The sequence below is a fragment of the Protopterus annectens genome, chromosome 8.part0 (genome assembly GCF_019279795.1).
Source record: "Protopterus annectens isolate FY-2018-M chromosome 8.part0, PAN1.0, whole genome shotgun sequence".
NCBI classification, from domain to species: domain Eukaryota; kingdom Metazoa; phylum Chordata; order Ceratodontiformes; family Protopteridae; genus Protopterus; species Protopterus annectens.
Genome location: NC_056741.1, coordinates 134,328,974 through 134,343,973, shown reverse-complemented (window position 1 = coordinate 134,343,973; position 15,000 = coordinate 134,328,974). Strand labels below are relative to the sequence as shown.

General features: G+C 39.5%; 1 protein-coding gene across 1 annotated transcript in view; it reads left to right on the top strand.

Annotated features, from left to right (window-relative positions):
* Positions 1–15,000, top strand: part of LOC122808674 (alpha-2-macroglobulin-like) — a 1,311,252-nt gene that overhangs the window by 1,037,267 nt on the left and 258,985 nt on the right. Inside the window, exon 13 of the mRNA XM_044079652.1 lies at positions 13–124. Within this exon, the coding sequence (XP_043935587.1) occupies positions 13–124 (112 nt within the window). The remainder of the gene's footprint in view (positions 1–12; positions 125–15,000) is intronic.

Here is a 15,000-nt window from a genome sequence, read left to right as displayed (position 1 = left end):
TATTTATTTCAGGATCTGGGGTTACATGTTTCATCCGATACTACCATGAGAAAACCAGTTCCTTGCAGGCTATACATTAGAAATCAAGAAAATGATCGCCTTAGCGAAACTAACGGGAATTGTGGTAAATATATACTAACTAATGTTTTATTTCTGTTTTCTGTGTAACATATATTGCCTTCTGTTGTTTTTTTCTTGATGTCATTATCAAATAAAGTTTGTTACAATAGCATCTTATAGCTAAGGAATATTTGTGAAAATGGTTCCCCACAAGTAAAGTTAACTGATATACTGATTAGGTGTTAATCCACTGAGTAGAGTGTATTCTTTTTGTACTTATAGATGTTCATCACTTGATCACTGCTGTAGTAGCCTTAGTTATATGGGTTACATCTTGCTAAGGATATAACAGCCAGCTTACAAAGCTTAAGTGCACTTTGCATGTGCCCAAGCCAGTAACTAACTTGAGCAGAGCTGAAGAAAAGGAGAATTTGGAAGCCAAGTACTTCAAAGCTTTCCTGCCACTGAAAAGTGAAGCTCTTGTGGGCTTTCGAGGATTGATAGCCAACTAATGGTTCTTTATTGCTGGGCAGATAACTTCCTTTCGGGGGAGGGGGGGGGCTTCCACACCTTAATTTTCTGTGAGAAAGTATTTTTATTGGCTGTCATATGACATTTAATCACTTTTTATTAGGAAAGTTACTTTTTACTTTTGAGGAAAAGAAGTTGTTCCGACTACTTGAAACATATTTTTCTTGTTTAAATTTTATGTTAATTATGTTTGGGGGCTGGGGTAAATGTTTAAAGTACTTTTCACCATGTTTTTAGTGGAAAACTTACTTCTGACTACTGCTGCCAGAGAAAAGGAACTTTTTTTTTTGGCTTCACCATGGACCAATTTCCCAGTTTTTTTGACTCTTCCTTCCTCCATCCAAAAAAGAAAAAAATAATTCTAAGCCGCTTTTGCCACTTCAGCAGGCTATGAAAATGACTTATTTCATTCAGGGACCATTCATATTTTTTCCTTGGTTCCCTTTGCAGATGTTTGAGTGACCCTGGCAGGCAAGGGAGGACCACTGTTGTCAGTCTTGGAAGAAGGAACAGGGAATCTGCTTAACCAGACTGGAATCCCATTCTCTGGGGTAGTTTTGTCTGTCACATAAAGGTCTGCTTCTTTACAAAATCCTGTCAAAAAGTGCAAAAGTTTGACCTTTGTCCTTACCTGTGTCAGTTACTTTGAATGGGACTCAATTGTTAGGCTTAGCTCAGGGGTGAGTTCTGTCTCTTGACTTTTCCATTTCTGGTGTTTTTGCAGAGAGCAAAACCGGAATTTTCAGGACAATGACCAGGAAAATGATTGTGATGGGACAGTTGCTGTGCTTTCCTCAGGTTTCTGATTTTGACTGAAAAGAGTGATTCTTTTGATACATCCTTACAAGGATTTTTTATACCCAGAATGAATCAGTTGTTTCAGTGGAATATAATGATCTTCTACTGTCATTAAAAATATATTATGCACTATTACAATTGGAATTTCCTGCACCTACCTAGTGTCTTTTGTTCTTGCAGCATTGGAATAACTTGCTTGCTAGATAGTCTGCTGTTCCTAAGAAAGCAGCTAGATTGTATAAAGTCCTACAGTCTTATACATTTTTTATTTTCTAATTCTAGATGAGACCCAGCAGTGATTTCCTTGGTAAATCATGCAGCAGCAGCTAAACTCTGGGTTAATGCTAATCAGTAGTGGCTGGTGACTTCAAAGCAACATAAGGGGACTGCAAGAAATAGCTGAATGGGTGGGAATAGCTGAAATGGGATGGGTCTCTATTACAGCAGGTCATTGATGACTATCTGTGGTCAAACAGCCAATTCATAAGTTCATGGATGTTTGCTAGGCTAACAATGGGGGGGGGGGGTCTTTCTAAACCTAGCCAAGTTTTCCCAAAAGAGAAGGACATTGAGTGCCAGGCATTTCTCTGCTACCACTGTGCATAAGGGCCATGGGTGCTAGGCCCCGTGTAAATGTCCTAAATGTGGTCATTAAGTAACATCGACAGACTTCCACAGTATGTACTTGTTCACTATAGCCACTTTACTGACTATATACATCTCACATGTATGTAATCAACAAAGACAGACTTAGGTGAAATGGAGCCCTTAAAAAAAAATTACATGATGTCCCCTGTTGCCAACTAGTCCCCCTCAACACTTCCCCTGTGCACCTTCCCTCTTCATTCTAATTCCCCATCATTTAGAAAGATTTATTTCTTGCTTTTTCACATTGTCTTAATTTTTAGATCTCCCCCAAAGCTTCTAACACATCCTAACTGGCCAAGATTTTGCTGCAATACATCTGAAGGATGCAGCTGCATTAAGCTGAGTATCTGGTGGTACTAGGCACCCAGAAATCCCTGGGTTCTAAATGCTCCAAAATGCATCTTAGAACTTTTTCATGACTGTTAATGATGGCATGAATAAAAAATCATAAGTAACAGGCAAAGTACAGCCTTATTTTTTCTTTCAAGTAAAAATAAGTTGTGCCTAAAGCTTAATGTTATAATCTAAGAAAATATTAGTTCTTTAGTAAACTAACAAGACAAATATATAGATATATAAAGCCTAGCTAGGAATAGTGCCCCCTTTCCTGCACCTTCAAACAGAATGATGTCTGTTATATTCAGTTATGATGAAAGTATATTTACAAATGGCCAGAGTCATATATTATACAGCTGATGGTCTAAAGGAAGATATCAAAGCACATGGATAAATTCCACTAAGAGATAGGAAGGTCATTCATACTCCATATGGAAACAGGGAGTACATTCATACTCCACACAGAGACAAGGAGTACACTCATACTCCACAAAGAGACAGGGAGTACATTCATACTCCACACAGAGACAAGGAGTACACTCATACTCTACAAAAAGACAGGGAGTACATTCATACTCCACACAGAGACAGGGAATAAATTCAAACTCCACACAGAGACAAGAAGTACACTCATAGTCTACAAAGAGACAGGGAGTACATTCATACTCCACACAGAGACAGGGAATAAATTCGTACTCCACACAGAGACAGGGAGTACATTCAAACTCCACACAGAGACAAGGAGTACACTCATAGCCCACAAAGAGACAGGGAGTACATTCATACTCTCTATACTACAAAAAGACAGGGAGTACATTCATACTCTGCACAGGGATAGGGAGTACATTTGCACTCCACACATGGACAGGGAGTACATTCATACTCCACATCAAGACAGGAAATAAATTCACACTCCACATGGACAGAGAGAATTCATTCATACCCCACACAGAGACAGAGAGTATGTTCCCACTCCACATGGAGACAGGGAGCACAAGGAGTACTTGCATATTCCAAACAGAGATGGAGTTCATTCATACTTTGCACAGGGACAGAGAGTACATTAACACTAAAAACATGGAGACGGTGTACATTCACACTCCACACAGAGAGAGGGAGTACATTCATATTCCACACAGAGACAGGGAGTACATTCATACTCCACACAGATACAGGGAGTACATTCACACTCCACACAGAGACAGGGAGTACATTCATATTCCACACAGAGACAGGGATTACATTCATATTCCACAAAGATACAGGGAGTACATTCACACTCCACACAGAGACAGGGAGTGCATTCATACTCCACACAGACAAAGGGAGAACATTCAAACTCCACACAGAGTCAGGGTGTACATTCATATTCCACACAGAGACAAGGGGTACATTCAAACTCCACACAGAGACAGGGAGTACATTCACACTCCACAAAGAGACAGGGAGTACATTCATATTCCACACAGAGACAGGGAGTACATTCATATTCCACACAGATACAGGGAGGACATTCACACTCCACACAGAGACAGGGAGTACATTCATATTCCACACAGATACAGGGAATACCTTCACACTCCACACAGAGACAGGGAGTACATTCAAACTCCACACAGAGACAACGAATACATTCATATTCCAAACAGAGACCGGGAGTACATTCATATTCCACACAGAGACAGGGAATACCTTCGCACTCCACACAGAGACAGGAAGCACATTCAAACTCCACACAGAGACAGGGAGTACATTACTATTCCATACAGATACAGGGAGTACATCCATACTTCACACAGAGACAGGGAGTACATTCATATTCCACACAGATACGGAGAGTACATTCACACTCCACACAAAGACAGGGAGTACATTCATATTCCACACACAGACAGGGAGAACATTCACACTCCACACAAGACAGGGAGTACATTCATACTTCACACAGAGACAGCGAGTACATTCAAACTCCACAGAGAAACAGCGAGAACATTCACATTACACACAGAGACAGGGAGTACATTCATATTCCACACAGAGACAGGGAGTACATTCATATTCCAAACAGATACATGGAGTACATTCATATTCCAAACAGAGACAGGGAGTACATTCACACTCCACACAGAGACAGCGAGTACATTCATATTCCACACAGAGACAGGGAGTACATTCACACTCCATAGAGAGACAGGGAGTACATTCATATTCCACACAGAGACAGGGAGTACATTCATATTCCACACAGATACAGGGAGCACATTCACACTCCACACAGATGCAGGGAGAACATTCATATTCCACACAGATACAGGGAGCACATTCACACTCCACACAGATACAGGGAGTACATTCATATTCCACAAAGATACAGGGAGTACCTTCAAACTCCAGAGAGAGACGGCAAGAACTTTCAAACTCCACACAGAGACAGGGAGAACTTTCACACTTCACAGAAAGACAGGGAGTACATTCGTACTCCACACAGATACAGAGAGTACATTCAAACTCCACACAGAGACAGGGAGTACATTCATATTCCACACAGATACAAGGAGTACATTCAAACTACACACAGAGACAGGGAGTACATTCATACTCCACACAGAGACAGGGAGTGCATTCATACTCCACACAGAGACAGCGAGTACATTCAAACTCCACACAAAGACAGGGAACTCATTCAAACTCCACACAGAGACAGGGAGTACATTCATTTTCCACACAGATACAGGGAGTACATTCATACTCCACACAGAGACAGAGAGTACATTCAAACTCCACACAGAGACATTGAGTACATTCATATTCCACAAAGAGACAGGGAGTACATTCATATTCCACACAGACACAGGAAGCGCATTCACACACCACACAGATATAGGGAGTACATTCATATTCCACACAGAGACAGGGAGTACATTCACACTCCACACAGATACAGGGAGCACATTCAAACTCCACACAGAGACAGGAAGTACATTCACACTCCACACAGAGACAAGGAGCACATTCATATTCCACACAGATACAGGGAGTATATTCACACTCCACAGAGAGACAGGGAGTGCATTCATATTCCACACAGATACAGAGAGTACATTCACACTCCACACAGGGACAGTGAGTACATTCATATTGCACACAGATACAGAGAGTACATTCACACTCCACAGAGAGACAGGGAGTACATTCACACTCCACACAGAGACAGGGAGCACATTCATACTCCACAGAGAGACAGGAAGTACATTCACATTCCACACAGAGGCAGGGAGTACATTCATATTCCACAGAGATACAGGGAGTATATTCACACTCCACAGAGAGACAGGGAGTGCGTTCATATTCCACACAGATACAGGGAGTACATTCACACTCCACACAGAGACCGCAAGTACATTCATATTCCACACAGAGACAGGGTGTACATTCATATTCCACACAGATACAGAGACCACATTCACACTCCACATAGATACAGGGAGCACATTCATACTCCACACAGAGACAGGGAGTACATTCATATTCCACACAGATACAGGGAGTACATTCGCACTCCACACAGAGACAGGGAGTACATTCATACTCCACACAGAGACAGGGAGTACATTCATACTCCACACAGAGACAGCGAGTACATTCATACTCCACACAGAGACAGGGAGCACATTCAAACTCCATACAGAGACAGGGAGTACATTCATATTCCACACAGATACAGGAAGTACATTCATACTCCACACAGAGACAGGGAGTGCATTCATATTCCACACAGATACAGGGAGTATATTCACACTCCACAGAGAGACAGGGAGCACATTCAAACTCCATACAGAGACAGGGAGTACATTCATATTCCACACAGAGACAGCGAGTACATTCAAACTCCACACAGAGACAGGGAGTACATTCATATTCCACACAGATACAGGGAGTACATTCAAACTCCACACAGAGACAGCGAGTACATTCACACTCCACACAGAGACAGGGAGTACATTCAAACTCCATACAGAGACAGGGAGTACATTCATATTCCACACAGATACAGGGAGTACATTCATACTCCACACAGAGACAGGGAGTGCATTCACACTCCACAGAGAGACAAGGAGTACATTCACACTCCACACAGAGATAGCGAGTACATTCACACTCCACACAGATACAGGGAGCACATTCAAACTCCACACAGAGACAGGGAGTACATTCATATTCTATACAGATAAAGGGACTACATTCATATTCCACACAGAGACAGGGAGTACATTCAACCACCACACAGATACAGGGAGCACATTCAAACTCCACACCGAGACAGGGAGTACATTCATATTCCACTCAGAAACAGGGAGTATATTCACACTCCACACACAGACAGTGAGTACATTCACAGTCCACACAGATACAGGGAGTACCTTCACACTCCACACAGATACAGGGAGCACATTCAAACTCCACACAGAGACAGGGAGGACATTCATATTCTGCACAGATACAGGGAATACATTCATATTCCACACAGAGACAGGGAGTACATTCAAACTCCACACAGGTACAGGGAACACATTCACACTCCACACAGAAGAAATAATAATTAAAAACTCAACAAGAGAACAAAGTGCTGTTTACTGCAGATAATACCTAATGAAACACACTGCCAATATTTATCTTTTATCACATACCTCCTGTTCAGACCACCACTTATTGAGTACAATGGTGATGTTTGAATGTGATGGAAAGTGAAAAAAGGTATGACAAACTTGATCTTTTTAAGTACGCTGCAAACCTTCTCCCACTCATAATCAACCACTGTGTCACAGACAGTCACCATATTCCTTTACAGCCGTTTTCTTGATTAGACATCTGATTGTCTCAAAATAGCCATTCGCTGGCTTCACACAAAAGCACACTATCTTTGCAAAGCTAAAAAATTGACTGCTTAACTTGAACAAATTTCAGCAAATGTATCACTTTCTTCTGCAGACAACTCCTTGCCGAACAATTAAAGCCAGCTAGCTTTATTGACTGGATATACCTCGGATATCAGATTGTAAGAATATAAAATCATGACTACTTGTAACAGTAATTTATTTTAACTCTGTACAAATTCACACTCACACATAGGTAAATACTAGGTTACTAGTCTGCAGGCTATTACAAGCCTACCCAACAACCAGAGGTCAAAAACAAACCCTGCACCTTGTAACTCTAGGATAAAGACATTAACTATCATGCCAAACCCCCAACAACCAAAGATCAAAAACAAACCCTGCACCATGTAACTCTAGGATAAAGGCATTAACTATCATGCCAAACCTCCAACAACCAAAGATCAAAAACAAACCCTGCACCATGTAACTCTAGGATAAAGACATTAACTATCATGCCACACCCTTGTTCTGTCAGAATCAGACCTTATGCTTTGTAGCAGTGAGGTAAAGACTTTATCCATTAACAAAACCAGTGCAGTGTGAATGTGAAACTAAACAACCAACAAAATAAACACAAACCGAGGGTTGGAAAATAAAAACCTGCCTTTACTGAAGCAAACACTACCTTGTCCATTAAGCCAAACCCCACCCCTGTCATATCAATAAGACATAATTAAAAGTTGATTCACTACTCAGGGATCTGAGAACTCATGTAAATAGTAATCTAGCCTCTGACTAACATGTGTCTAAGGTCATAAGCAAATCCTTCTATGTTGCTCAACTTAAAAGCAAGAGCATGGCATCTAGGTCTGGAGAGGTCATTACACCACTGTACTTGGCCCTCATCAGACCTATTATAGAGTATAATGCCCCCTTTGTTATGTACCTGACCAGACACAAGCAGCAACTGGAATGTCCAAAAAAGTCCTTTACAAAAGGAATATAGGGAGCAAACACAATGTCCTGCACTGATCGTCTCAAAACCCTGTCTCTTTACTTGGTATTATGCAGACTTCTGACAGGTGACCTTTGTCTGGCATACAAGGCATCCCAGGAGACTGTTTTGATGAAGCTTTTACATATTCACAAAACAAACAGCATCAGAACTACTAGATTAAAAGACATATTTTTTTCTTGCAATATAAATAGGACATGTTATAGATACAGATATGTTTCTCAGAGAATTCCCATTCTCTGGAGCAGGCTTCCCGTCCATGGGAAGCAGAGTTTCTCCTTATCCTTATTTAAGTGCAACTTGGACTAATGGGTAGGTGATCAAAAATTCACCCCAGGTCTGGCTGCTATGTCTGTGTTGGTTAGAATCAGTCAGTAAATCCCCCCTTTAAATCAAATATAAATCAAATCTGTGGGTCACATTTGGGTTACATGGCTAGGCTTTTAAGGGGCGTAGTGGCTGTTAGCCTACTATACAGCTATGAACCTATGAAACTCAAATGTCTGTCATTATTTAGTGACTTCAATCATCAATGATTAAGCAACAGATAAAAAATATAGGCAAAAATCTGGACATTGTGAGAAAATCTGGACAGTTGGGAGGTGTACATACATCCATACATTTATACATTCACACACACACACACACACACACACACACACACACACACACACACACACACACACACACACACACACACACACACACACACACACACACACACACACACACACACACACACACACACACACACACACACACACACACACACACACACACTCACAAATACTCACCTTATTCATACATGCTGGCAATTGCAAGCAGAATTCCTGAAATAAATATATGTATATACCTTTAAGATAAATAAGAACTTGTTTCCATGCCTGTGTCTCCTCTTGTACTTTAGCCACTTCCTTCTTACCAGCACTGACTGTCTCAGTCATTTGAGGCAGCCTGAACCAATAGAAAGGGCTCCACACTGCTTCTTGCTGGAGCTTTGCAGGATTTTCACGGAGCCATATGGCAAATGGTGGAGAAGAAACTCAAAATGTGGTCAGGACATGTAATACCAGGCTGTTTTGAAAATAGCCTGGTATTCAAATTAAGCTGATTTGAGGGGTTTTTTTCAAGATCTCTTCAGATCTCCACACATGAGTAGAATTCCTAGGACTGAAAACTAAACAGAAAATCAAAAAGTCAATTGTTATTTAAACAATAACTTTTAATGCAATTTTTTTCTGTTTTTTCTGCTGGTGGTGGTGGTGGAGGGCTTCAGCTTAGCTACCAGTACCACAAGCTTCTGTTGATACTAATCCCTCCCCTTTTGACAAAGATGGGAAAGCCTTTAAAAGATTTAAGAAAAGTGTACTCTTCTGCCACATTTATTTTTAGAATTCTTAATTACAAAGCCCGCATATTAATTTATGCTTGCTCCTTTTGACAATTAGATGAATGTTATGGCTACTTTTTCCTCACCTGAGGAAAAATCATCTATGTGTAATTTTACTGTATCTGTATCTCATAAGGCTAAACAGAGTATGAAGTGTGCTTAAGATTCAACTAATGCCCCTGCCACAGCTGCTGCTACCAGAATTGTTTTGATAAAGGTTTACTTGGTTGCATACCCAAAACCTTCCCGGGGACGTGAAGTATGACATTTTCAATTCTGCCTTAGATAATGAGGTTGTGTTTGCACCATCTGCTTAAAGAGTTTGACGAGAGAGAAGCTGATTCAGAGTCTTCCTTCTCCACATTTGTCAAGGGTTTACAGCTACTTCTGCATCTTTTTACAAAAAAAAGCAAAATAATCAGACACACAAGCTGCTGGTAAGCAGACTTTTAAAAGCAATGGGGCTCCAAAAAGAAGGGAGGAGTTCTGAGAAACAAGGGCAGTCTAACAATGCTAAATGACTATCTTCAGAATAATGACTATCTTCCCACCCTGACAAGATGTTAATTCTCACCCAAAATCTGGCTCTCCATTTTTCTTTTTTGCAACAGTCTCAGACAAATGGATTCTAAGGGTGTTTCATCATAGATACAGTTAGCAGTGTGAATTTCTCCCTCCTTTCCAGGGGACTATTCCACATCCATCAAATAAAACCCTCCTGTTATTCAGTCTCTGCTAACTCAGAGGTAATAGAAGCTGCTCTTCCTTATTGGAAGGGGGGAGGTTTTCACTTAAGAATGTTTCTGATACAAAATAAAGATTCCCGTTTGTTAAAGTTACAAAGTTCAAAATGTTATCCTTTCATGCATGACCTGTTAACTCTTTTCCCATTTAAGTTTCCTAGTGACCTCAGATTTACAGGATGCTTATAATCACATTTCTATGGTTCCATATTTCAAATGTTTCCTAATCATTTTTTTTAGTTCTCTGCATTTCCTTTTGGGTTATCCACAGCTCCAAGTGTATTCATAAAATAGTTCCAGTGGTAACCTACTACAGATTGCAATGTATTCACAGATGTCCTTATTTATATGACTTGCTTATCTTTAGAGTCTTTTTTAAAGGGCAGGGATCTCTCATTTGAGTGAGAGATCTCCTTCACAGGCTGGGTTTCAGGAGAGCTTCCAAAAGTCTTGCTTGACTACTTCTCACAAAATTATTTTTTGGGGTGACTCCTAGACACCTCATTTCAATGAGTTATTCTCACTGGAAAAAGTAGATCTATACCTAGAACTACTCTTGAGTTTTCCACTCAGTCCAAGGCCTCAGCAAGGGGAATTTTCCAGGATACTAAGATTTGTGGCATCCATGGTTGTCATGACTGATCTAGCTAGACTCATATTGAGAAAAATTCAGTGGCACCTGACTATGTATGGTCCCAAACTTCAACATCCCTGACATTTCATATAACTGTTTTGGGATTTGTGAAAAGGGAACTTTTTGGTAGGAGAGACTATTTTTATATATCCAGATCTTCCATTTTCTTTTCAAGCTCCAGCAAGTCAGTAATAGCAAATGCCTCAGAATTTGCTTGGGGAGCAGTAGCTGTAGAGTAAAAGTGCAAGGTCTTTGTTACAAAAAAGACAGACTAAAACACATAAACATAAAAAAGATGTTAGCAGTAATAAATGATTTCAACTCTCTTAATCGTTTTTGGGTCCCAAGACCATTACAAGTGGTTACAGACAACACTAAGTAATGTTATACAAAAAAAAATGTGTGAACCAAACCTTACCCTATTTGCAGACTTGCCACAATAGCCTGGGATATAGATTTTCAATACAATCTCTCTCTACAGGCATCGTGCATTCCATCAAAGCAAATGTTTGTGGTAGACAAGTTGAGCAGGACCAGGATAGACCTTCACAAATGGAATCCAAATCAGTGGGCCTTCTAGGAATTGAACCAGCTGTGGGGAACACCTCATTTAGATATGTTTGCCTCCATACATCTCAGTCCACTAGCAAAATATTGCTGTAGTCCTCCATGCAAGAAGGTCTGGAGTACAGCTGCATATACATTTCCTTGGACACAAATGGTACTGTATGCCTTTCTATTGTTTCCACTGATATCCAGGTCATTCTGAAGATTCAGAAGGACTTTCCAAAGATCATTGACTTTTGGACCCTTCTTTTGGAAAGAGCCAAGAGCAATTGCCACAAACTTCCTCACAGACTTAACCTAATCACACAAGACAGTGTGGGTTTGATACACCCCAGCTTGAAACAACTTCAGTTAACTGTCTGAATGATAGAATTTTAATACCTTTTAGGCATGTATTTTCTGAGGATGTACTGCAGGTATGTACAAGGAATAAAACTTGCCTCTAGGAAATCATACACTAGCAAATGGATTTTCTAGTCAGTGTAAGTTACTGTCCTCTGGTCTTTCTTTCTCCTCTATCAAGGCACACAACCATATTAGTATGTCTGCCTATGAATCATCCCATTTCAATGCATTCCCATGTTAAAATATTTTGAAAGGGATGTTACATACCAGGCCTCCTGGAAAACAGGTTTTCCCTCTCTGTTATCTTAAAAAAATTAACTCTTGCTCCATTTGAACCAGCTCATCGGGCTGATTTGAGGTTCGTATCATGGAAAACAGTTTTGCTCATTGACATAGTCAAGAAGAGTTGCTGAGTTGCAAGCTCTTATGGTGCTTCAACCTTATGCTATTTTACACAAACATAGGGCTTCCTTAAGAACAAATCCTTTTATGCCTGAAGTGGTATTTGAATTTAATTTGATCCAAGATATGAACTTCTCTGTCTTCTTTTCAGATTCTTTAAATTTTGGAGAAATAATTCTCCATACTCTGAATTACAACAGACACTACCTGTATTACCTTGACTGAAGTAAAAAAAAAAAAAAAAACAACAGCTTTTCTCAAATTCACCCACACACACTCTGACCACAAAATTAATTATCTTGATGTCACACTATACAAAAATTTGGATAAGGAATGTTTTTGAGCCACCATTTTTAGGGAACCAACATTCTCAAATAGCTATTTAGAATACAACAGTTGCCACCCATGGCATACTAAAAGAAACATTTTCAAGGGGCAACTGGTCAGAGCTGCTAGGATGTGCTAAGATACCGTGAACTTCAATGTGAAGGTTAACAAGCTGACCTGTATGTTGACTGAAAGAGGGTACCCTCAAGACCTTATGAAAAAGTTAGGCAATGAAATTACTATTGGCTGGGGAAACAAATATAAACCCACAGTTCTGATGAAGTTCCTAGCAACAATAAAGGAATGAAAGCGCTAGACAACAGTTCGGCCTCAGCTGTGTTTTTTCTCCATTCGTAATTTTATTAGTTACAAAGTTTTAATTGTTTATAAATATAAACCCTTGTTTGGGTTAGAACAAACTGATATCCCTGTTCCCCCCACAAATTCTTTCAAAAACAGCAGGTGCATCAATTCTATGGTATCACCTTATGGGTTTCATTCAAATGAAATTAAAAAGATACTAGCCAAAAACTGGTGTATTTTTAAAGGTAACTTGAGATTTTGTCATTTTTTAGGTGATGCACCTAAGTTTGTCTTTAAAACAGGCAGGAATTAGAAATGTGTACTAGAAAACCCTAAAAAAGACCTTTCAAGGCATAAAGGAATTGGCACAAAGAGATGTGGTGCATGTAATTAGTGTTTTTACATTTTAAACAAGAACAAGGTTTAGGTAGGGTTTCCTACTATAGAAATCATTTTAGGAGATAGAAATTGTACATCTAAAGGGGTGGCTTATTTTACTATTTGTGATAGTTGCAGGAATTCCTACATACTTAGAACTGAAGGACAGTTAAGAAAAGGAATCTGCAAACATTTGTATGCTATCAACAAGAGAAACATCAACAGTGCACTGTCCAAGCATGCTTTATTATGCCCTACCTATACTATATTTCAGTTTAGTATCTTGGAAAGTGTTCCTTTTTCTCTCTTAAGGGTGGTGGTGGTGCATGGGAAGCAGAATTAGAGAGGAGAGAGCTAATATGGCAGCCATGACTTAATGCTGCAACATGCCTTGCTTAAAATTAATATACATCCATTACCCCCATTCTAACAACCAGAGCAGCTAAACTTTTACACTAGCAAGCTCTGTACACTTTCTAGACCTTTACAAGGCACATATTGAAGCCTACTTCCACACTTTATACTTGAGCACTTTTTAGACTTTTTAACCTTACAATAAGACTTTGAATAAAACTTTTTAAAATTTATTTAAACACACAATTTGCTCTACAGATTTTTAATTTGAGTTATATGCACTTAATTGTTTTTGTATGAATTACTGTTTCAATGATTTTTTTAATGTATTAAAATTGTTTAACTTTGTCTATTTCTTTAAGTTTTACTTCTTAAGTGATTGTGCCTGATGACTGGTCATTCTGTACCTTATTTTAATATTTAATAGAGTTTCTGACTTGTAAGTAATGGTTCTGAAGAAGTCCTAAGGTTTGAGATGAAAGTGCTAAACCATGTTTATTTCTTTGTTTTTTAATATAAGTGACTTTCGAACTAAGATTGGAGTTTGTGGCATTATTTATGAGGTCTCTAAGATACTAAGTACTGATAAACCTGCAACTTCCTTAGTAGTCTGCTCAGTTTTTGAAGTCACTAGCTGACCTATTTACTAAAGACATTCTACAAGTGTATTTGAGACTATCACTATTATTTAAGCCACCTAAGTGTTAGTAGGTGAGCCTCATTGTGTTATTTAACTGACAGGTGTCACAAAAATTAAAACTTGAGCAATGCTATAACAAAGTTGCTAAATTTGTAGCACATACCCCTTTCAGAACCCACCACTGTTTAGTACTGAAAAGGCTAAATTGGTTAGAATTGCCACATCAGCTAACATATACATAACTTCTTACATCCTATAAAATGATCCATCATCCATCTCCTGCCCAGCACTAAAAACATTGTACATAACTATATTCCTAGTCTGTCATTGAGATCAAGTGACCAAAATCTCCTGACTGTCCACAAACCTAGCAAATTAGCTGGGCATTGTCTGCACTCATACAAGGTTGCTAACGCTGGGAACTCCTCACCTGTATCTATTAGGTGTATACCCTCACTCCCGCCTTTCAAAACCATTCTGAAAGATTTCATAGCTAAAAACTGGCTCACTTCTTGCTCAAATCCAGGATAAACTATATCCCTAAATGTGAACAGATATGTTTCAGTTCCGTATACTTCCTTACTCTCCCTTCTTCCCTTACTTCCTTAATGACATCTAATTCTCTTCCCTGACTTTCTCTCTACATATACCA